At 47.1% G+C, this 25012-nt stretch overlaps 1 protein-coding gene across 1 annotated transcript in view; it reads left to right on the forward strand.

Moving 5' to 3' along the window:
* LOC115076603 (bifunctional heparan sulfate N-deacetylase/N-sulfotransferase 4-like) overlaps positions 1-25012 on the forward strand; it is a 287503-nt gene that overhangs the window by 249421 nt on the left and 13070 nt on the right. Inside the window, exons 11-12 of the mRNA XM_029578650.1 lie at positions 2122-2292; positions 11004-11113. Coding sequence (XP_029434510.1) covers positions 2122-2292; positions 11004-11113 — 281 coding nt within the window. The remainder of the gene's footprint in view (positions 1-2121; positions 2293-11003; positions 11114-25012) is intronic.

Raw genomic sequence — 25012 nt, forward strand, 5'->3', positions numbered from 1 at the left:
CATCAGGACCATCGAACAAACCCGGACTCCCAAGGAGGGGGCATAAGAGGAGGGGTACTGTTATGAATCCCAGCCGCGGGACTCCACTTACTGTCTATACAAACAACTACAATATTGCAACACAAATATCATGTTACAATGTTATACATCTCAGCAATTATAAAGGCTGCTTATGAAAAATCAGAACTTAGGAGAACAAGTATAATGACTTCTTGTTTGACATATCAAAAAGTATTTCAATGTCGTTAAGGGTCTATGAGCACCCACATCACTTACCTACAGGAAACAGCAATTGAACATCATCTACGTAAATGAAACCTTTGAAACTCAACTTCCAGATGATTGACCCTAAAAAAGATTAAATAAAAGCAGGGACAGAGCAAAACCCTGAGGATACTAAAAGTATCGGAGACTTCACCTCTCACTTGAACCACAGCAGATCTGCTTGTCAAAAATGATGTCAACCAATTCAACACAGTCCCCTTTACCCCATCAACTTACACCTCTCCAATAAAATCCTGTGGAACACCAAGTAAAATGAACTTCACAGATTCAATAATATCAACAACACTGATTTGCCTTTGTCTCTGTATCTCAAAATCTCAACCTGTATGAATTATAAAACTGTCTCCATGCCATATCCCCTCCTGAAACCAGTTTGACACACATCCAAACCACCAATTTCATCCAAATAGGAGGTTAACTGTGAACACACCACACTTCCAATTACTTTAGCTAGAAAACAACTATTTATCACATGGTGATAGCTAGCACAGTCTGCCTTATTCAAAGTATCTTGTTTCAAGATAAGAGTCACCATTGACTCTTTCAACAAACCTGGCAAACACCTAGCACCATGAGAGGAATGAATGACCTGCTGCAACTTACTCTGGAAGAACCTTATCAAAAATGTAGGACATAGATCCTAATAGCATCTTATAGCCCTAAAAGATGCCAACACGTCTCTAAGTTCCTTCTTCCCAACTAAAGCAAACTCCTCCATGCCCATTCCCTCTACCAACTGAATCATACAGCCTCAGTTCCCAAACCTCTTCCAATGGACTTAACTCATCCTTATACATTGGTATCTGTCCAATGGATCTGAAAGTCTCCTGAAAGTTTATGTTCCAAAATACAACAAAACAATCTCCATCCAATGTCTCAGGGATCACAGACACTGATTTATAATTACCCCCTCTCCAACAAGGATTGATTGATCCAAAAGATCTCCTGTGGCCTATCTTCAGCTTCCTCTGTTTGGGCCATCAAAAACTGTTTCTTTGCTTGCTTAACCTCAGAAATATACCTAATGCCATTTTCCGCTAAGCCAGCTATCTTCCCATAACCCATCTCCTTTCCAATCTATGAATTTCCTGCCACCACCTATTCAGTTCAGGAGAGAACCACAGTGCAGGCAACTCCCAGCATCTCCTTCTCACCCTTTCTGGAGCTAATCTATCCAGTGCAAGTGTAATTGATAAATTCCATTGCCCCATAAAATCCTCTAAACCACCATCATTCCCAACAAAATCTGGCCATACATGTTTCCACTCTGAAAAAAAACAACTCTGCCTCTATCATACCCCTACTCTTCCTATATATAATCTCCTCCCACTTCTCTTTACCCTCTAAAACTGTAAAAGAGAAGAGTAATGGGATGACCATATCATTTCTCTATCCCCACTTACCCTCAACTGTCTTGACTGCTCCATTTCCATTATACCAATAATCAAATCCAGTGTAGGACATGTCCTATGCATGTGAAAGTTCACCAGTTGTACCATGCGCATGGCAAAAGAAAATGTTGGGCCAATCTGTATGTAGCATCAGTGCAGAGAATTGCCAGGCTTCTTCTTTCTCTTTTTCTAAGGCTGGATTCTGCTTTTGTCTTTGTGGAGTACCTGTACCTCTACAAATGATTCATTGGTTTTACATAATCCATTAGCTATTCACTGGCAAAAATGTCTGCTGTCTGCAAAGAATGTTTGGACTATGTACATGACCTGTGATCTTTAAAACAGAGACTTATCTCCCATTTAGTGCAATGACAGCTTTCTGAAGAATCTTACCTTCTGTTGTTAATTGATGAGGAATGGTGGGATGGGCTCCTGTGTCTTGCAGCATCAGCGAACTCATGAGGACCTCACAGCTCTCCAGTACACTTTCTATGAGGTGATCACTGCTGCTCTCCATGCCCCCTCAAAATTACGTGCTCTGCAGAGGAGATGTTTGATGCCTGGCTGGTATGCAAATCACATAGAAAGATGGTTAGCACACTTCCCTTCTTCTCAGGTAATGTACAACTTACATATTAAAAACATAACAGGGTCAGATGTAGAGTTTTCAACATCATATACCCACCAGATATGGGTGTACATGGTCACAAATGTACATCATGCTCATGCAGGATGTGGGTGAACGTGGTCACAGTATGTGCATTGTTTTCATGGAGGATGTAGGTGTACATGGTCACAATACATACATCAGGCTCATGCAGGATGTGGGTGAACACGGTCACAGTATGTGCATTGTTTTCATGGAGGATGTAGGTGTACATGGTCACAATACATACATCAGGCTCATGCAGGATGTGGGTGAACGTGGTCACAGTATGTGCATTGTTTTCATGGAGGATGTAGGTGTACATGGTCACTGTATGTGCATCATGCTCATGGAAGATGTAGGTGAACATGGTCACAATACGTACATCATGCTCATGCAGGATGTAGGTGTACATGATCATAATATGAACATTGTGCTCTTGCAGGATGTGGATACAGGTAGTCACCATGGGGTAGATTTTAAAACCTATGCAAGGAGGACTGAAAGGAGAGAGAGGGGTTTGAGGAACCGCTGAGGCCTTACCGGGAGACCCGAGTTGTTTTCTGGTCCCCAACGGGGCTGATTGGAGGACGTCCCGACGAGTGACGTCATCATCCGGAGACCATCGAGGGGTTTAAAAACTCCCCCACCGCGGTGTACAAGCGGGACTGAAAGGAGAGAGAGGGGTTTGAGGAACCGCTGAGGCCTTACCGGGAGACCCGAGTTGTTTTCTGGTCCCCGACGGGGCTGATTGAAGGACGTCCCGACGAGTGACGTCATCATCCGGAGACCATCGAGGGGTTTAAAAACTCCCCCACCGCGGTGTACAAGCGGGACTGAAAGGAGAGAGAGGGGTTTGAGGAACCGCTGAGGCCTTACCGGGAGACCCGAGTTGTTTTCTGGTCCCCGACGGGGCTGATTGGAGGACGTCCCGACGAGTGACGTCATCATCCAGAGACCATCGAGGGGTTTAAAAACTCCCCCACCGCGGCGCGTGGCCGCCGCCGGCGCACGGCTTAGTTTTATCTTCTGGACTGTCTCTCCTTAAATCGCAGATTCCTGGTTTTAAAACATCAACACTTCTTGGAACATAACATCTAAGTGCCCAAGTAAGTGCAACTCTCTCGTCTCCCCTTTATTTCATGGAGTAACCCTCAAGAACGTATGGGGAAAAAGAGGAAAGGAACTGTAAGAGTTTTTCCTCCCAACTCTGCAGTACCCCCCCCTAATTTCCCAACCAACTATTGAGGGTTTCATGCAACCAATTAGTACCAGCACTCCGTCAGGTATGTTGGGAATTGGCCTAGATTCATCTAAGCCTGTATCCTCTGGGAATTCCATCTCCCTGACTCCTGAATTCCGCTCGCTACCAAATCAGGACTTTTTGCGTTTGGCAGAGTCACAGGAGGGTCTATTGCACCTAATGGGAGCGGCATCAGCCCCTCCAAGAGAGGAGGACACTGCGAAACTAGATGTCCAGGCAAACGTTGGTTTGCCTGAGAAACCATCGATAATCACCCTGGAAACACTGTGGACTGCGATAAAAGGACTAGAATCCTCATTAGGGGTTAAAATTGAGAAAGTAAATAAATCTGTTGACATGATTCATTTTCAGGTACAGACCCATGATACTGCTATTAAGAAAAATGTTGAGCGTTTAATTGAGATTGAGAAGCAATGCGATACTTTGGGTAAAACAGATGTGGCTCTGATAAAAGGTCAAGAATTTAATTCTCGTAGATTGGAAAGTCTAGAGAATTATTCTAGAAGGTTAAATTTGAGAATATTAAATTTCCCTAAATCATCAACAATGTCTCCTATAGACATGTTAAGGAAATTTTATGTGGAAATACTTAAAGTGCCACAAGAAACAATTCCCCCAATAACAAAAGCGTTCTATATACCAGTAAGAAATATTGAGAATCAAAATAACTTACCTCAAACATCAAATGTATTAGAAAATTTAACAGATTTTCTACAAGACTCTCAAATTACTGTTGAGAGTCGTGCTACATTATTAGTAGTGTTTGCGCTAGAACCTGATAAAATATGGACCATGAAATTGTTTTTTCGTATTGTAGAGAAAAAGTTTCTTGGTTAACAGATAACTATTTTTCCTGATCTTGCTAAGCCAACTCAATTGAGACGGAAAGCTTTTTTAATGAAAAAACAACGGGTATTAGCCCTTGGTGCTACCTTTATGTTGCAATATCCTTGCAAATGCTCGATAAAATTAGCTTCCATAAAATATACTTTCTTTAATCCTGATCAATTGGAAGGTTTTTTACAGAATAGAACAACCCCTACAAATATTTCTTCATAAATTTATCACAAGTGTCTCATTGGAATAAGAAATTAGCGGATATTAATTATTAAGCTGGTCATTTCCTAATTCCTAAATACCTATAATACAGTCCCCATTTGTGGTCTCATATTGAACAAATGTGTACTTTAATTATCAAGATGTATATTATGTTCTTATTTCTAGGGGTGTGCATTCGGATTGACCGCATTAGTAAAACGCAACTCATATTTTTTTTTTACTTAAAAAATTGATTCGACATAAACGATCGGATTTCCCACATATCGAACATAGATATGTTCGATATGTGGGAAATCGCGATTGTTGAGCCAAAATAAAAATATAAACCCCCTCACCCTCCTTAATCCCCCCCCCCCCCGACTTACCACAACTCCCTGGTGATGGAGCGAGGAGTGAGGACGCCATTTCTGCAATCCTTGGCGAGAAGCATGTGACGTCGGCGGCACGTCGAGTGACGCCGGCGTCACGTGATTCCCGGCTCGTTCGCGCCGGACGGCTCGTTCGGCCCAAAAAGAACTTTTGGCCAGCTTGGGGGGGCCTCCTGACCCCCCCAAGCTGGCCAAAAGTTCTTTTTGGGCCGAACGAGCCGTCCGGCGCGAACGAGCCGGGAATCACGTGGCGCCGCGTCACTCAGACGCGACGTCACGTGATTCCCGGCAAGTTCGCGCCGGACGGCTCGTTCGGCGCGAACAAGCCGGGAATCACGTGACGCCGACGTCACGTGATTCCCGGCAAGTTCGCGCAGGACGGCTCGTTCGGCCCAAAAAGAACTTTTGGCCAGCTTGAGGGGGTCAGGAGGCCCCCCCAAGCTGGCCAAAAGTTCTTTTTGGGCCGAACGAGCCGTCCGGCGCGAACGAGCCGGGAATCACGTGACGCCGCGTCACTCGACGTGCCACCGACGTCACATGCTTCTCGCCAAGGATTGCAGAAATGACGTCCTCACTCCTCGCTCGATCACCAGGGAGTTGTGGTAAGTCTGGGGGGGGATTAAGGAGGGTGAGGGGGTTTAATTTTTTTTTTTTGCACATATGTACATATACCCAACTCATTGGATTTTTTTTATGTCCATATTGGCCGCAAGTGGGACCCCCTTTCGGACATAAAAAATATGAACATAAAATTTTGCTCTGCACATCCCTACTTATTTCCTCACTTAGTTCTAAATTTCCGTTATGTCAATGTGGTTTGACTATATTGTCTGTAAAAATTATGAAAATAAAGAATTAAAAAAAATTAAAAACAAAAAAAAAAAACCTATGCAAGGGCGTCCATGTTCACACACTACCCGGCACATGCACATGGACGCCCGATTTTATAACATGCACACGCAAGTGCGTGCATGTTATAAAATTGGGGGTCGGCGCGCCCAAGGGGGTGCACACTAGTGCATCTTGCGCGTGCCGACGCCCGCGACCTTCAACCATTCCCTTCCAGGCCGCTCTAATTTAGGAGCGGCCTGGAAGGGAACTTTCCTTCCCCCTACTTTATCCTTCCTACCCCTTCTCCTAACCTTCCCACCCCCTAGCCCTATTCTAACCCCCCCATTCCTTTAAATTACCATTTGTGCCTGCCTTGGGGCAGGCGCAGGTTGTGCGCGCCGGCACCCTGTCGGCACGTGATCCCTCAGCACAGCGGCAAATGGCCGCTGTGCCGGCGACCTCTAGCTCCACCCTGCCCCTCCCCCTGGACTGCCACACTCCCTCCCCGCCCCTTTCCCGAAGCCTCGAGACTTAGACATGTCCCGGGGCTTTACGCGCGTCGCTGGGCCTTTTTAAAATAGGCTCAATGCGCGTAGGGCTATGAAAAACCATGCCTATATGTATAATCATAAAGACAGAGTTATGGCTATATCCCAGCACAATGCCTGCTTCATGCACTTGAGGGATGTGAGTGTGCAATGTCATGGTGTGTGTATCATGCACCCAGAGGGTGGGGATATAGGTAATCATTGTATCTGCATTTTGCTCTTCAGGAATATGTATCAGGTTACAGTGTTCAGGGTGGAGGTGGTTTGGGATGTGAACGGTTGCTGGAGAAACAGGTAATGTGTGGAAACACTGACAGTCTGTCTTCATTTGTGGGGTCGACTTATCATTGAAAACAGATTCTTTAGTAGCCACATGCATGATGTGTACTAAATTCTAGGGATGTGAATCGTGTGCCCGATCGTTTTAACGATCGGGTTCGGCTGGGGGGGGGAAATCTGATCGTTAGAGATGTGAATTGGGATCGGTTCCAATTCCAATTCACATCACTAATTTTTTTTAATGAGGCCCACGCCGATAAAAAAAAAACCCCACCCCGACCCTTTAAAATTACCCCCTTAGCCTCCCCCACTCTCCTGACCCCCCCCCCCCCCCAAACTTTTTACACATACCTGGTGGTCAGGGGGCGGCCATCCAGTGCTCCTACCATGTGACAGGGGCCGGCCAATGGCACGGATACCCTGTCACATGGTATGGGCAAAGGGCCATTGGCGCCATCTTTATGAGTGGCAGCCGATGGCCCGAGAGCGGGAGATCACTCCCCGCGCCCCCCCTGGACCACCAGGTAATTTTGAAAGGTTTTGGGGTGGGGGTCGGGAGGGTGGGGGAGGCTAAGGGGGTCGGTTTAAAGGGTTGGGTGGGTTTTTTTTTATCGAGCCATCGGCGCCATTTATATTAGTAGCAGCCAAAATGGCGCCAATGGCCCGAGAGCGGGAGATCGCGCCGGGACCCCCCCCCCCCTCCCACTGGACCACCAGGTAATTTAACATTTTGGGGGGTTCGGGAGGGTAAGGGATTAGTTTTAAAGGGTCGGGGTGGGTTTAGGGGTTGTTTTGGTGTGCCGGTTTTCCCGCCCTCTCCCCCAAATAATTCCCGTGCCCGATTTAACGATTTTTTATGATAAATCGGGGGAATTTCTATTGTATCGCGCACTCTAACGATTTTTGACAATTTAAAAATTATCTGACGTTTTTTTTTAAATAGTCAAAAAACGATTCACATCCCTACTAAATTCTCCTTTTATAGAACATGTTATAGTAATCTCATGGCTATATTGAATGTACAAAAGTCAGGAAGCTCATGACATTGATAAAATCCTGGAACAAGACTGTTCATCTTGGAAAGTGAAATATTTATTAATAACAATTAATCCAAACTAAAGGTAAAACTGCCCGACTCTGGCCAAGTTTCGCCTGATCGGCGGCATCAGGGGCTGTAAAACAACAATCATGATTTTAATAAATAGACAATATTCAAATCTTTTAAGAATACATATGAACTGCTTGAAAATGAGATATAAATAATTAAAGATATTTTTTAAAAAGTAAAAATAAGCAAGTTTAGACAGTAGAAGAGGACCCAAAGGCTCATCTGCATACTGCTCTCAGCATCCCCCGGGAGAGGAGTCCAGAGGTCACCGCAAGCGATCCAGGGATTGAATTCCACAGCCCCAGCTTCCAGAGGCCCCGCACCCTTTGCAGTAGAGGAGGACCGGAAGGCTCCTCTGCATACTGCTCCCAGCATCCCCCGGGAGAGGAGTCTAGAGGTCACCGCATACGATCCAGGGATTGACTTCCACAGCCCCAGCTTCCAGAGGCTCCGCACCCTGTGCAGTAGAGGAGGACCGGAAGGCTCATCTGCATACTGCTCCCAGCATCCCCCGGGAGAGGAGTCCAGAGGTCACCGCGAGAGATCCAGGGATTGACTTCCACAGCCCCAGCTTCCAGAGGCCCCGCAAGTTTTGCAGTAGAGGAGGACCGGAAGGCTCATCTGCATACTGCTCCCAGCATCCCCCGGGAGAGGAGTCCAGAGGTCACCGCAAGCGATCCAGGGATTGACTTCCATAGCCCCAGCTTCCAGAGGCTCCGCACCCTTTGCAGTAGAGGAGGACCGGAAGGCTCATCTGCATACTGCTCCCAGCATCCCCTGAGGAGTCCAGAGGTCATCGCAAGTGATCCAGGGATTGAATTCTACAGCCCCAGCTTCCAGAGGGCCCCCCCCCCCCCCCCATTTCCAGAAGTCTATTGAATACGTCTTTCAGTAGACCAGCCAGCACCTCTCTGAACTCTTCCTGGATGCTATTCCACCCAGGGTGGTATCTACCCCACTGCCATCTGCACACTTGACAAACCTCAATGGGGTATTTATTAGAGATGTGAATCGGAACTGGAATCTGATCGGTTCCGGTTCCGATCCAAATCTTAAATTTTTTATCGCCCAGCCCTATTTGAGTTCTGATTATCTGCTGCGCCCGATCCGATAATCAAAACACCCTCCCAAACCCCCAAAAAAGGTTTTAAAATTACCTGGTGGTCCAGCGGAAGCGCGGGGAGGGATCTCCAGCTCTCAGGCATTCGGCTGCGTTAATAAAAATGGCGCAGATGGCCCTTTGCCCTTACCATCTGACAGGGCAAAGGTAGTGCCGGCGCCATTTTGAATATTGGCAATACGGCCTGAGTGCAGGAGATCGCTCCCAGACCCCCGCTGGACCCCCAGGGACTTTTGGCCAGCTTGGGGGGGCCTCCTGACTCCCACAAGACATGCCAAAAGTCCAGTGGGGGTCCGGGAGCGACCTCATGCACTCGGGCCGTATTGCCAGTATTCAAAATGGCGCCGGCGCTACCTTTGCCCTCACTATGTCACAGGGGCCGACCGTCAGAGATCGCTCCCGGACCCCCAGGGACCCCCAGGGACTTTTGGCCAGCTTGGGGGGGCCTCCTGACCCCCACAAGACTTGCCAAAAGTCCAGCGGGGGTCCGGGAGCGACCTCCTGCACTTGGGCCATATTGCCAATATTCAAAATGGCGCCAGCGCTACCTTTGCCCTGTCACATGGTAAGGGCAAAGGGCCATCGGCGCCATTTTTATTAACGCAGCCGATGGCCCGAGAGAGGGAGATCATGCCGGGACCCCCCCACTGGACCACCAGGTAATTTAAAACATTTTGGGGGGGTTCGGGAGGGTGGGGGATTTGTTTTTAAAGGGTCGGGTGGGTTTTAGGGTTGTTTTGGTGTGCCGGTTTTCCCGCCCTCCCCCCGATTTACGATTTTTCACGATAAATCGGGGGAATTTCTATTGTATCGCGACTCTAACGATTTTTGACGATTTAAAAAATATCTGACAATTTTTTTAAATCGTCAAAAAACGATTCACATCCCTAGTATTTAGTGAACACTGAGCTGAAGTGTTTGTTTATTATACATCTGCTTTTTCCACACATTGACCCTCATCTGTTTTATATCTTACAGTACCATCTCTGGCCTGCCTCCTTTCTCTTAGATATCTGAAAAATGTTTGTCATCGCACTTTACCTCATTGGTGATCCTTTCTTCCACTCCAGCTTTTGCTATCCTGATTTCTTTTCTTGTTTCTTTCACTTTCATGAGTTATTCTTCTCTGCTAATCATTTTGCCTTTATTTTTTCAGTCACCTTTTTGGAGAATGGACTTGGTCTCTTTTTTCTCTTCCATTTGTTGCTTACATAAAGATTTGTTGCCTTAATATTAGCTCCTTTTAAACTCAGCCTATTCTTATTCCACTTCACACAATTTCATCCAGTTTTCTAATTCCTTCTCAAGGTGTCTCCCTATTTTAGCAAAGACTGTACTTTTCAAATCCAGGATTTTTATTTTCATGTGACTTTTCTCTAACTTTGGTGATATATCAAACTAGACAGACTGATGGTCACTGTGCTCAGCTGGGCACCTACTCAGACATTAGCGATACTCTCTCCATTCAGGAGCACCATGTCCATTAACGCTCCTCCCCTTGTGCTTCTCTTCACTATTTGTCTAAGCAGAACACCTTGAAGGTCATCCACAATCTCTGCAGCAGGGATACTCCAATCCACATTTGACATATTAAAATGTCCAACGAGTAATGCTGCACCCTTCTTTCCCACCTTTTGGATGTCCTCAGCCAGATCTCTGACAAGTTCTTTTGTCTGATTTGGAGGCCTGAACACCACACAAGTGGAACTAGAAATTCACAATGGGCCAGATTTTCGTATCTACGCCTGATTTTATAACATGCGCACGCAGCTGCACGCATGTTATAAAATGCGGGGTCAGCACACGTAAGGGGGTGCACACTTGTGCACCTTGCACACGCCAAGCCCTAGGGGACTCCAATGGCTTTCCCCATTCCCTCCAAGGCCACTCCGAAATCGGAGCGGCCTTGGAGGGTGAGCAAGGCCAAATTTAAAATCCCACCATTTGTCTGGCTAAGGCCAAAGTTCAGGTTGTAACTTATATGCAGGAGGGGAACCCTGGCTATTGCCCTCCTGCTGCCATATTTTAAAATGGAGGCAATATGCACTGCCCTCTATCTCCTGGTTTACCACTCTCTGTCTCTGTTTATCATTTCTACATACAGTTATTGATTATTGATGGACATCTATGGAGAGCGGACCCAGTGATAGGGATGGATGAAGTGCAGAGGTTCCTGGGAGTATCTCCTCATCTTAATTACTCTGACATTCTGAGGTAAGTCTCCCCTCATGTCTCGTTTCCTCTCTCATTCATGCACTAATGTAATCCTGCAGTAACAATGACCAAGCCCTTCTGTATGGAAGAGGAAGTCCTGCCTGCTATCAGCTGGGCACACAGAGGCATTAAGGATCCCGGCTACTTCCTGAACATGACACATTGCATTGTTAGAGGGGCTCGGCCTCTTGCAGGTCCCTGAGAATAAAGGCACAAAGTACCTGCAGCTTGGCATCCCCTGTACAGCAGGCATGAAGATTTCACGGGAATTTAAAAAAGAATCATCATACTTTCATTCATCCCCTGGCCTCAACCCTTTCCCCTCAGCGTTGTTTCACATCTCATACTTTACCTTCCCTCCAAATGCTTATCAAGGCACGTTGTACACTCCTCCTGCAAAATCATCTCTAAGGAAACGAGCTCTATCTACAGCGGGCACCCCTCAATGGAACGCACTCCCTCCGGACCTCCGACAAGATCCATGCCCCATATCATTCAAAAAAATACAAACTTAAAACGTGGCTTTTTAGACTACCATTTCCTGATTGATCCCATCTTTTCAGGACCCTGCCCACGCAAGACCTGCCAACCAGTCTTAATCATTCTTCCCACACAGTTATTATATTTCCTTCTACCAGTGGTTCCTTGATCCCTCCTAGCATCAGTATTCTAGTAATTCCTCCCAACTCCAGAATTTTGAGCAAGCTCTACAGCACAAAAATCGTTATCTAAAGACTTTTACGCACCGGTCAGCGTTTGGATCCACCGAGCCAGTCCTTCTACTGAAGTTCACGTTACGACTCTCACTACTACCCAAGTCCTATGGCTATCTAAAGCTCTACTCATCCCATTCTCCGCTTGATCTGAGATTACTCCCTCTGGTTCAGATATTGGTAAATTTATTATCTACGTAGCTTTTATTAAATATTTATTGAACGCTTATTTATTATATACTTATTGAACGCTTATTCACCCCCAGGTTTGTCTCTCAAAGGGCAACCTGAAGTCCCAGTCGCCCTGTTATTTGTACCATTGTGATGTTTATACCTGTTTGTTCCATGTAACGTTCCTAGGCGATGTTAAGTTCACTGTTAACCAGATTGTTCTATGTAATGCTCCCATGCGAAGTTATGTTTACTGTAAACCGGTGTGATTTGTACTCTATCCAAGAATGTCGGTATATAAAAGTTATAAATAAATAAATAAATAAATCTCACATACTTTAACTTCCCTTCCCTCCCCTCTCCCACCCCTCTCCCCTCAGCATTGTTTCACATCTCACATACTTTACCTTCCCTCCCCTCTCCCACCCCTCTCCCCTCAGCATTGTTTCATATCTCACATACTTTACCTTCCCTCCCCTCTCCCACCCCTCTCCCCTCAGCATTGTTTCACATCTCACATACTTTACCTTCCCTCCCCTCTCCCACCCCTCTCCCCTCAACATTGTTTCACATCTCACATACTTTATCTTCCCTCCCCTCTCCCACCCCTCTCCCCTCAACATTGTTTCACATCTCACATACTTTACCTTCCCTTCCTAGCTAGAAAACTAAGACAAAACTTCTGTCATTATGAAATCCGTATAAGAACACAATGAGATAGATAACAACAGTATCTCTTTTTTATGGGCTTTACGGTGTTAGGATCCTGCCGCGGATAGGCTCCTCACTCACCAGATGCTGGCCTGACACCATGGGACCCCTTCCTGCGGCCTAGGCTGCCTCCAGACCATGCTGCTCCTGCACTTTCACGACATAGCACCACCACTGGGACTCCGCCTCTTCGTGGCTGTGTGCCGCAGTCACTCTGCCTTTGTGGCCTTAAGCCACCACCGGGTTCCTCTGTTTGAGAGGCAGGGAAGCCGCTGTCCTTCTGGCCTCCCACTTCACAGGAATGCCGCCGATGCAGCCTTTCCTCCAGACGTCCCATAGGCGTGCCTCTCCTGCTCTCTTAAAGGCCAGTGGCGGGAAAAGCCCCGCGGCCCTCAGCAATTATGTCATCAGTCTTTGCCTGGACCAGCCCTCTAAAAGGGCCCAGCCTCAGTGTCTCAGTGCCTTCAGATCCAGTCTACACAGCGTCTGTAGTCTTCTTCCTGATCCACGTCCTCCATGGTCTTCCTGTGCCTTGATGGATGTTCGTTCCATGTTCTTCGTGTTCCTGACCTTCTTTACCTTGATGTTCCTGGTCTCGTCCCTTGTCGGTACTCCTTCATCACTTGTTCGTGTTTCTGATGTTCCAGATGTCCAGTTCTCCTGATGTCCAGATGTCCTGATGTTCCGAGTCCAGAGGTACCATGTTCCATGTTCCTGATGGCCAATGTTCCTCTCCTGACTCCATCCGTCTCTTCTTCAGCTCTTCGTCCAGTTCACAGGCCCCTCATCTGTTCACCGTTCCTAGCGTACCACCGTTGTGGTCTGTGACCAGCCCATGGGGGGCTATGTAGGATGAAGACCTTCTTATCATCAGCAGCCCAAGCCTCTGAAAGGCTTCTGTTTTTAATTCCTTGCTTCTGAGAATCCTGAGTCTTGAATCCTGTCTCGGTCTTTGGAGTTCCTTGTGCCTGCTTCTGTCCATGCCTAAGACTCTGCCATAACCTGCTCCACAGGTGGCTTTGTAGGGTGTGCCCTGGTGCAGGCCTCTTCTGAATCTTCATCTTGTCTTGGCTTCAAGTTCCATTGCCTCGTCTGGAATCCACTTCGCTTTCGGCATGGTCCGCAACCAGCCATGGGCGGCTGAGTAGGGTGCACTGCGATGCAGCACTCACCTAGTACTTTCTCTTGAAGCCTTGCCTGAGACCTCCTAAGTAACCTGAATCCTTGTCTGAGTCTTCCGAGTATCCAAGTTTACATCTGAATCCTCCGAGTATCCAAGTCTACGTCCAAGTCCTCCGAGTATCCTAAGTCTATGTCTGAGTACTCCCAGTATCCAAGTCTAAGTCTGAGTCTTCTTGTTCCTGCCCTCAGCCTCCGTCTGGCCTCACGCATTCATCGTTCCCAAGCAGTGGGTCCAGAAGGGCTATCGAGTGGCCGGAGGGCTACTCTCAAGACCAGCATTGCATTGCTGGGTCTCATTGTTGTGTGCAGGTCCAGTGGAGGGCTGAGCCTGCCTTGTTCCTGTTCCAGACGTTCTTTGCCTTGTCTTCACTCCAGCCTTGCTCCTGCTCTGCCCGTGCTCATACCTGCTCACCTCTTGTGATGTGTCTTGGGGCTCCTCCCTGAGCCGCACCGCAATCCAGGGGCTCACAACCTCCCTTGAGATAGGACTGCACCTCCACGCTCTTAACAGGATCCGAAGGCCATGAGCTCGGTGAGCTGTGCCTGTGACGGGCTCAAATTCCTGGACATCATTTTGTTAAGCCCTGATTTGCTCAGAATTTTGCTTCAAGTTCCCGGACACTTTTCAACCTGTTCCTTGCCCAGAGAAGTTTTGTTCCCAGTTTCCTGGACATTTAAAACTTTCTTTTAGCCAAATTTTTTTCTTTTGCTGCTTGTTTCTCCTCTTCAGTTGTCTGGATCCCACGACCTGCAGTAGGTGCCTGCATCCAGATCTTCTCCAAGTCCAGTCCTGTCCTGGAACCCTCTCGACCTGCAGGCCATTGTTCCAGAGACTATCTTCGTTCTTTCCACTGAGATGTTGGCTAATATCCCTGGGTTCCATATGACCTGGAGAAGGCGCCTGCGCCCAGGTTCCACATCCAACATCAAGTTCACCTTCAATGTCAAGTATCTTCAAGCATCAGGGAGTATATAACCAATCAGGGTATACTTCACAACAACTCTGGGTCTTTGGATCTGTACGACCTGCAGGAGGCATCTGTACCCTAGACCCTGCTTTGTCTCGTCGCTTCCAACTCAGTCCCTGCTTGCTCTGTCCTGGTGCTCTTCTTGGGACCGTCCACAGCTAAGACTTCGTCTCTGCTTGTTTAACTGATTCCACTTCTGAGATGTCACCTTGCTATACTTTTCCGCCATGACTTCAACATGGCAAGTTGCCTTGAATCTACAGCTTCAATCAAGCCTTGCTCTGAGCAAGTGGAATTCTAGCCCTATCATCATCATTGAGAGCTATCCTGCATCCAGAGATCACGGCTATCTTCCAGTTTGTCTACTATGCCTGCATTGCCTTGCTGTTAATCCTCCTGGAGAGACCCTGGCTTCCTTGGAAACCACATCATGTTTGAACGTCGCTGTACGTGGATCCGTGAAAACGCCATTGGTCATTTTCTCCAGGGTTTTCCATCCTTTAAACTTCTAAGAGCCATCTTCTACCCATCACTCCAGAGAGTCTTTTCTGTATGGCCCTACAGGATAACTAAGTTAATTATGTTAATTATTAAGTAATTATTAATTATTAATTATTAATTAAGTAATTGTTAATTATTAAGTAATTATGTTAATTATGTTATTACCCCATATATCTTAATCCAAGTTAATTCGACCTGTCATTGTAAGACATTTACTTGTCATTGTTGTTATTGTTTAGAATGTAAACCAAATTGATCAGTAATTTTGTTATTGGAAAGTCGGTATAGAAAAATGCTAAATAAATAAATAAATAAACTAAGGAAATAACCAGCCTTTTAAGTGTTTTCTATCTGCAGGTTGCTTCTGCAAGGATGTTCGCCATCAGCTGCATTTCAACCATCCTTCAGTGGAGATTCGCTTTACGTACCCATTGGAATCCTCTTCTATCCTTGAGTTTTGTCTCCTGAAGCTTCATCTATCCTAAGTGGCTTGTTGACTCACTTCTGAGGGAAACTTCATCTTTATTGTCATCTGGGAAATCCCCTTCAACAAATCAGTACCTTGCATAAAGCACCACAGTGGCATCTACCAACTACCAAGCTCCTCTTGGGAACAACTTCACCATCATATGGGAGCCTGTATTAACATATGGATTTTCCTGAGATTCAATTCTTTCCTTAACCAAGTTAAAGGGATTTCTCGCATCATCTGCCCTTGCAAGCCTGGAAGTAGTAACCTTGAACTTCTTTCCACTTGTCTACCTCAGCCATGAACCAACCATCTTTGAAGGAATATCCATGCCTCCACGACCAGCTTTCCATCCTTGGCAAGGTTCATTGGATTCCCTTGTCCTACTGGGTATTCCTTGTACCTATGTCTACTCAAGGGCATGTGGTAACCTTCCAAGTTCATCTACTCACTCTCCTCATATCTAAAGAATCCAGCTTGATGCCTGATCTGTTTTCACCATTGCTTCCATTCATCTGTGCCTCCCATTCCACCTGGACTCCTTGTCTTCAATTTCTGCCATCTTGACTACTAGAACATAAGATGCAAGCCTTGCTGTCCTGCAAACCCTGTATCCTGCCTGTTTTATGCCTTCAGTGTTTGTCTACGTCTTGCCTGGATCTTCGACATTCTATGTCATGTCTTTAGCTACAAGTATTTTCATCACTGCGGTTCCTCGCCAAAAAATTCCAGCTTCTGTCCTTGGACCCTTAATCTCCCCCTGACAGGTATGGAGTGATTCCTCCACTATTCCAAGCTGTTGATAGGAGGCTTGGGGAGGGGGTCTTTGAGGGGGGAGTGCTGTTAGGATCCTGCCGCGGACCCCAACCCACGGACAGGCTCCTCACTCGCCAGATGACGGCCCAACACTGTGGGATCTCTTCCTGCGGCCTAGGCCACCTCAGGACCATGCTGTCGCCCGGACTACTGCTCCTGCACTTTTGCAGCATAGCGCCACTGCTGGAACTCCACCTCTTTGTGGCTGTGTGCCGCAGTCACTCTGCCTTCGCGGCCCTGAGCCTCCACCAGGATCCTCTGATTGAGCAGCAGGGAATCTACTGTCCTCCTGGCCTCCCACACAGCAGGAATGCTGCTGATGCAGCCTTGCCTCCAGATGTCCCATAGGCGCGGGTGCGTGCCTCTTCTGCTCTCTTAAAGGGCTAGTGGAGGGAAAAGCCCCCTCCTCTAAGCCCCCTTCCTGGGGGCTTGGGTTTCCCTGGGTGAGTGATGTAGAATTCCTTGAGGACCCTCTTGTCCAAGATATTGGATACAGGTTCCCAAGAATTCTCTTCCGGGCCATTCCGTTCCCAGGCTATCAGGTATTCCCATCTCTTTTTCTCAGTGGAAGGGAGTGGGCAGTGGAGTGCCTCAGGGATCTGTGTTGGGACCCTTACTTTTCAATATATTTATAAATGATCTGGAAAGAAATACGATGAGTGAGATAATCAAATTTGCAGATGATACAAAATTGTTCAGAATAGTTAAATCACAAGCAGATTGTGATAAATTGCAGGAAGACCTTGTGAGACTGTAAAATTGGGCATCCAAATGGCAGATGAAATTTAATGTGGATAAGTGCAAGGTGATGCATATAGGGAAAAATAACCCATGCTATAGTTACACAATGTTAGGTTCCATATTAGGTGTTACAACCCAAGAAAGAGATCTAGGCGTCATAGTAGATAACACATTGAAATCGTCAGTTCAGTGTGCTGCGGCAGTCAAAAAAGCAAACAGAATGTTGGGAATTATTAGAAAGGGAATGATGAATAAAACGGAAAATGTCATAATGCCTCTGTATCGCTCCATGGTGAGACCGCACCTTGAATACTGTGTACAATTCTGGTTGCCGCATCTCAAAAAAGATATAATTGCGATGGAGAAGGTACAGAGAAGGTCTGCAAAAATGATAAGGGGAATGGAACAGCTCCCCAATGAGGAAAGACTAAAGAGGTTAGGACTTTTCAGCTTGGAGAAGAGACGGCTGAGGGGGGATATGATAGAGGTCTTTAAAATCATGAGAGGTCTAGAACGAGTAGATGTGAATCGGTTATTTACTCTTTCAGATAGTAGAAAGACTAGGGGGCACTCTATGAAGTTAGCATGTGGCACATTTAAAACTAATTGGAGAAAGTTCTTTTTTACTCAATGCACAATTAAACTCTGGAATTTGTTGCCAGAGGATGTGGTTAGTGCAGTTAGTATAGCTGTGTTTAAAAAAGGATTGGATAAGTTCTTGGAGGAGAAGTCCATTAGCTGCTATTAATTAAGTTGACTTAGAAAATAGCCACTGCTATTACTAGCAACGGTAACATGGAAGAGACTTAGTTTTTGGGTACTTGCCAGGTTCTTATGGCCTGGATTGGGCCCTGTTGGAAACAGGATTCTGGGCTTGATGGACCCTTGGTCTGACCCAGTATGGCATGTTCTTATGTTCTCTTGTTTCATCGACGAACATCCAATATCTCCTTCACCTGGTACGTTTCATCTTCTTCAGAGGAGACCCTTTGTGGGTCCGGTAGCCTCCGATTTGGCCAAGATAGGATTACTGGTTTCAATAGAGAGACATGAAAGACATTGTGAATTCTCAATGATGGAGGAAGGCACAGTTGATAAGTAACTGGAGAGATCTGCTACAGGATAGGGAAGGGGCCAACGTAGCAGGGTGCCAGCCTCATAGAGGGTACCCGATGTCATAAATTGTGGGTGCTCATTCATACCTTATTCCAGATTTTGAATTGCAGGTAGGACGCCGATGCTTGTCGGTAGAGGCCTTCGCTTTCTGGGCAGCCCTGCGGATCATAGTCTCAATTTGGGACCATAACACCTGAAGATCACATGCTGTTAGCTGAGCGGTTGGAGATGGAACAGACAGGGGTATCGGGAGCGGAAGGGCGGTTGTCTTCCATATACGATGAAGAAGGGTGATGATCCCTTAGCGGCATTGGAGTGAGAGTTATGCAAGAACTCTGCCCATGAAACGAGTTCGGCCCAATCATGTTGTCGCTCAATTACAAAGATCCACAAAAAGGTCTTCAAGGTGCGGTTCACCTGTTCCGCTTGGCCATTGGCCTGAGGGTGGTAGGCCGTGGTGAAATCTAACTTGATGTAAAACTTGCGACAGAGGGACCGCCAGTATTTAGCAGTGAATTGGGCCCCATGGTCCGAGACGATGTGACGAGGCAGTCCATGGAGGCGGAAGATATGGGAGGTGAACAACCTTGCCAACGCTGGAGTGGGAGCACCGGGAAGGTGATGAAGTGAGCCATCTTGGAAAAGTGGTCGGTGACGACCCAAATCACTCAGTTGCTGCTAGAAGGGGGAAGATCTACCAAAAAATCGGTAGAAATGTGAGTCCAGGGATCCTTGGGGGCAGGCAGTGGCTGAAACAGCCTCCAAGGTCATCCCACCAAAGGCTTTTGTTGAGCGCAGGTGGGACACGAGTCCACATAGGCCTTCACATCCTTGTCCATCAATGGCCATCAATAGTATAGCTTGAGCAGAGAAAAGGTCCGCGCCCGGTCAGAGTGACAGGCTACTTTGGAGACATGGGCCCACTCCAGCAGTCATTGTTGGAGTCAGATTTGGACTACAATTTTTCCTGGAGGGACTGACTGGGAAGTGGCCAACAGGATATGAGCTAGGTCAATGATATAGCCAGGAGGGTCCGAGTTGTCTTCAGGCTCCGAGGTGCGAGAGAGCATGATCACTCTGATGTTCGTGGCGGCTGGTCTGTATTTCATCACAAAGTCAAACCGATTAAAAAACAGGGACCAGCGAGTCTGGTGGGCATTTAGACACTGGGCATGGCAGAGGTGCTCCAAGTTCTTATGATCAGTGTAGACAGTGATGGTGTGTTGTGCCTCCTCCAGCCACTGTCACCATTCTGCAAAGGCTAGTTTTATGGCCAGGAGCTCCTTGTCCCCGATTCCATAACCTCTTTCTGCTGGAGAGAATTTGCAGGAAAAGTAGGAACATGGGTGAAAGATGCCTTTAGCGATGAGCTGGCCCAAGACTTCCCCAACCGCGATGCAGGAGGCGTCAACCTCCAGGAAGAAAGAACGTGCGGGGTCTGGGTGGAAGAGGCAGGGATCACGAGGGAAGGCTTGTTTCAGGTTTGAAAAGGCATTTAGCGCCTCCACAGGCCATTCTCAGGTACTGGCTCCTTTCCGGGTTAGTGCGGTAAGAGGGGTGACCAATTGAGAGTAGTGGGGAATAAAATGCCTATGGAAGTTGGCAAAAGCCAGAAACTGCTGTAAAGAACGAAGCCCAGATGGCTGGGGCCAGTCCCAAATACAGGCCACTTCCCTGGATCCATTCTGAAACCAGTGCTGGAGATGATGTACCCCAAGAAGGGAGAGACTCTGCTTCAAATATGCACTTATCTAGCTTCACATAGAGTTTGTGGGCATGCAGGCACTGGAGTACCTGCTGGACTTCATGACGATGGGACTGGAGGTCCTTAGAGAAGACCAGAACGTCATCAAGATAAACCACTACATTGGTGTATAGCAGATCCCAAAAGATCTCATTCATCATCGATTGGAAGACTGCAGGGGCATTACACAGTCCGAAAGGCATCACCTGATATTCAAAGTGGCCATCGCAGGTATTAAAAGCGGTCTTCCACTCATCTCCGGGTCTAATTCGGACAAGGTTATATGCCCCCACCCCCCCCACCCCCGGGGGTCTAGCTTGGTGAAAACTTGGGCTCCCTACAGACGGTCCAATAATTCCAGGATGAGGAGCAAAGGGTACCAGTCCTTCCTTGTTATAGCGTTTAGCCCCCGGTAGTCAATGCAGAGCCGGAAGGTACCATATTTTTTAGCCACAAAGAAAAATACGGCTCCTGCAGGTGACGTTGATGTGTGAATGAACCCCCTCTACAAGTCCTCCTGATTGTATTTGGACATGGCCTTGGTTTCTGGAAGGGATAGTGGGTACACCCTTCCTGCAGAGTGATGGTTCCAGGGAGCAAGTTGATAGTGTAGTCAAACTGGAGATATTCAAGCAGGATTTCCACGTTCTCCTTGGAGAATACATCGGCGTAGCTGGCATACTGTGGAGATATACCCACTGAAGCGGTGGCAAGAGGCACTGAGGAAGAGCGCGTAACTTGAAGGAGGCACTGTTGGTGGCATCAAGGGCCCCATTTGGCCAGCTGAAGTATCTCCCAATCGATCGTGGGAGAGTGCCATTGAAGCCATGGCAACCCAAGGACAATCAGATGGATGGCCCATTCAATCACGTGAAACGTTACTTCTTCAACATGCAAAATGCCAGTCCGAAGGCGCACGGGAAGAGTGGTCCTGGTGATCCACCCTGGAAAGGGGCTCCCCGAGATCAAGGAGAGCACTAGCGGGGTATCCCGCAGTACCGTGGGCAGGTTGAGATGATCAACCAGACTTCTCATAATGAAATTCCTCCCTGCGCCTGAGTTCAGAAGGGCCAGGGTGAAGAACTCTTGTTGGTTCGTGAATAGGGCTACTGGGAGGATGAGTTAGGGAGCAGACACGGTGAAACCTAGAACCACCTCCCTGGTTGGTCCTAGGCCCGGATGTTTCCCAATTTTTCAGGACATCGGGCCAGGAAATGTTATAGCTGGGGTTAGTGGACACTTGGGCCGGCCGTACGGATGAAGAATGAAAGAAGAGAGATTTCTGCAGTGATGAGATGGCCGGGAGGTGGCACGGAGCCGAGAGACCAGACAGGAGCTTCACCACCGGAAGCCCGCGGTCCCCCCGGGAGGAGCCCGTGAGGACCCGGGTTGCTGGGACTTAGGAGCGGTCTCTTGGAGCAGACTCTTAGCAGATGAGAACAGTCCGACATCAGGGCTGGCAGCAGACAAGGGAGAACTGAGGACATACCGGAATCAGAAACCAGAAAGGCAGTCCAAAGGTCAGGAAGGCTGGAGCAGGAGCGGAGGTTGGAGCAGGAGCGGAAGCTGGATCAGGAACTCAGGAATAAGGAATGACGAGGTAACTAGTAACTCCGTGGAGTGAACCCTGTTGCAAGGCAAAGTCTTCAGTCAGACGCCGGGTTTAAATATCCTGCTGGCGTCTGACATCATCTTGGTGGCCGTCCGTGGTTTCATGCCACTGCGCCTTTAAAAGTTTCCCCCATGCATGCGCATGCATCTAAGGAGGATGGGGCTTGAGATCGTGGAGACGCTGCCATGAAGAGGCCTGACAAGGCCCAGAAAAAACTGGACTTCATCGTGGGGCTCGGGGTGAAAGAAAGGTAAGGACTCGCGACCGGGACCGCAACAGTACTCCCCCCCCCCCCTCTTATTCCCCCTCCTCAGAGGCCCCGGTTTACCAGGATGATTCATGTGGAACTGTTGCAGAAGAGATTGTCCAGACAGGAGGAGATCCAAGATGGTGACCTAAGGGAGAGGTCGCAACAGAGTGGCTCTCCGAACTAGCTTACCTGCCACAAAAATTCTTGCCTCACACCAAGAGGAAGGGTCGGATTTGCCAGGACTCCTCGGTGCCGGTGGCGATGACGCCCTCCCAACCAACGATTGAGGTCTTCTTTGTCCCGACTGCTGCTTCAACTCCAGGACGGTCCGCAGGGGTGCAGAGCGAGGAGCACGCAGACTCACCCCAGGACATTCAAGCTTCGTTGAGCCCTGGAGCACTCGAGATGCCCTCCCCCCGACCCGCAGCAACATCCAGGACCTGGGCTGGGCTCCCCTCAGCTTCTGCTGGAAAAGGGCGCGGCCACCAAGGCGGCAAGAGGAGAGTTTGCCGCGAGTGTAATTGAGGCTAGCACTGCTGTTGTTAAGGAACAACTAAGCTCCACGAGTAGGAGTGGGAGACGAGGGAGCAGAGAACAGAGTGCTGCCAGTTTCAACCAGACGGAGGATGGGGACTCGACCAACGAAATTGAAAAAATTTCAGAGGTTTGTCGAGGAGCTGAGGTAGGCACAAGCCACATTCTAAAATTGGTTAAACCTTTAGAAATAACATTAGAAACGGTCTGGAGTGCATTGGTAACGCTTGAGAAAGTGATCTCAGCGTTAACTCAGACCCTGATGAAAAATCAGGGAAGTATTGAAAAAATTGAGCCTATGGTTGCAAGGCATGATGTAAAAATACAAGAGTTGGAAGATAAAATTAAAGGGATGCAAGAAGTACAAACAAATTTGGTGAAATCAGATTTGGAGAATTTTAGGAAACTTGAGAATTTGGAAAACATGCAAAGAAAGTTGAATCTAAGGATTTTGAACTTTCCACAAGTAAGAATGACTCCATTGAGAGATTTATTTAAGAAATATCTGACAGAAATTTTACAAATTACTCCTGAATTGATACCAACATTGGCAAATATTTATTATCTAAAAAAACCAAATTTGGACAGTTCACCCCTGAATCTTGGCAGTAATTTAACTGCATTTCTTGAATCGTCAGCGGAGGAGCAAGTTGAGTCGCGTGGAACAGTTTCTGTTTCCTTTGTATTCTTGACGGATAGAGATATGATTTTAAAATCATTCTTTCGAAATAGGGAGAAACTATTCTACGGGCAAAAGGTTTGGATTTTCCCGGACATTACTAAGACAACGCAAATCCGAAGAAAAAAGATGCTGGAAATGTGCCAGGAGGCAAGGGCGATAGGTGCCAAAGTAACTGTTAGATATCCTTGCAAGTGTGTATTAACTCTGAATAATAATCGTTACATATTCTATGAACCGGACCATCTTCGATCATTAATAGATAGCCATAAGAATGTGGGGCGTGTAACCTAGTCTTGAGCATGAAGTATAGAAGCAGCATTCCTCCCAATTATTTTGGTTTATAAATGTTCTTTGAAGTAAATGCTCCTGTAAACTTGGATCTCCTATATTACCGTTTAAATAGTTTAATATGATAAATGGGGGGAAGATGATGAAGGAATTGTGTGGTAAATGTTTAATTTCTTTATTTGAATTTTGCTTTCAATTTTCCTAATGTTATTGAAAATTGGATTTATTCTGTAAGTCATATTAAAACTGCATAAATAAAGAATTAAAAAAAAAAAGAAAAAAAAAAGAAGAGATTTGTCCAAGATATGACTGGCTGGCTCCTCAGGACCACATCCCTCCCAGGCCAGCAAGTATTCCCATCGACGACGGTGGAAACATACATCTAGGACTTCTCAGACCTGATACGTTGTGCCATCTGTAGCAGGGGTCTCCACCACGGAGACCCTCTGCTCCGTGGTGGTCTACGATGAAACTTAGAAAGAATTACTGGTTTGGGCAAAGAGACATGAAACACGTTATGGATTCGTAAAATAGTGGGAAGACGTAGGTGATAGGAAACCATCCCTACTCTCTCTGCGACTATGAAGGGCCCACAGAACTTAGGAGCCAGTCATCGGGATGATAACCAAAGATGAATATTCTTGGTGCTTAACCAGACTCTGTCACCTGGTAGAAACACCGGGGTCGGTCAGCGATGCCGGTCGGCATACTTCTTTGTGGATTTCACAGATCTTGATAGTTTCTTCTGAATGAAGTTCCAGAGGGCATGCAGCTGTTGAGCTGAAAGCTGAGCCGCTGGTGATGGAACAGTTACTGGAAGAGGTAACGGTGGCTTGAATTGCCTGCCGTAAACTAATTGAAAAGGAGATTTCCTGGTGGCAGAATGAGTATGGTTATTATATGAGAATTCAGCCCATGGTAATAACATCTCCCAATTATCCTGTTTTTCAGTTGCAAAGGTTCAGAGGAAAGTCTTCAAAAAGTGATTCATATGCTCAGTTTGTCATTACTCTGAGGATGGAAAGCCATGGTAAGATTTAACTGGACTCCAAATTTCTTACATAATGCCCTCCAGTATCGGGCGGTAAACTGCGGTCCTCTGTCTGAGACAATATTTAGAGGCAGGCCATGAGCCCGGAAGATATGCTGTGTGAATAGTTGAGCCAATTCTGGTGCTGAAGGGAGCATGGGAAGTGGAACAAAATGAGCCATCTTGGAAAAGCGGTCCACTGTGACCCAAATGACAGTCTTCCCTTCAGAAGATGGCAGATCAACCACAAAATCTGTGGCTAAGTGTGTTCAGGGCTCTACTGGTATGGGCAAAGGTTGAAGAAGTCCCCACAGTTGCCCTGGCAAAGGCTTCTGTTTAACACAGATAGGACGGGAGCTGACATAAGTACG

This window comes from Rhinatrema bivittatum, chromosome 1, assembly GCF_901001135.1.
Source record: "Rhinatrema bivittatum chromosome 1, aRhiBiv1.1, whole genome shotgun sequence".
NCBI classification, from domain to species: Eukaryota; Metazoa; Chordata; class Amphibia; order Gymnophiona; family Rhinatrematidae; genus Rhinatrema; species Rhinatrema bivittatum.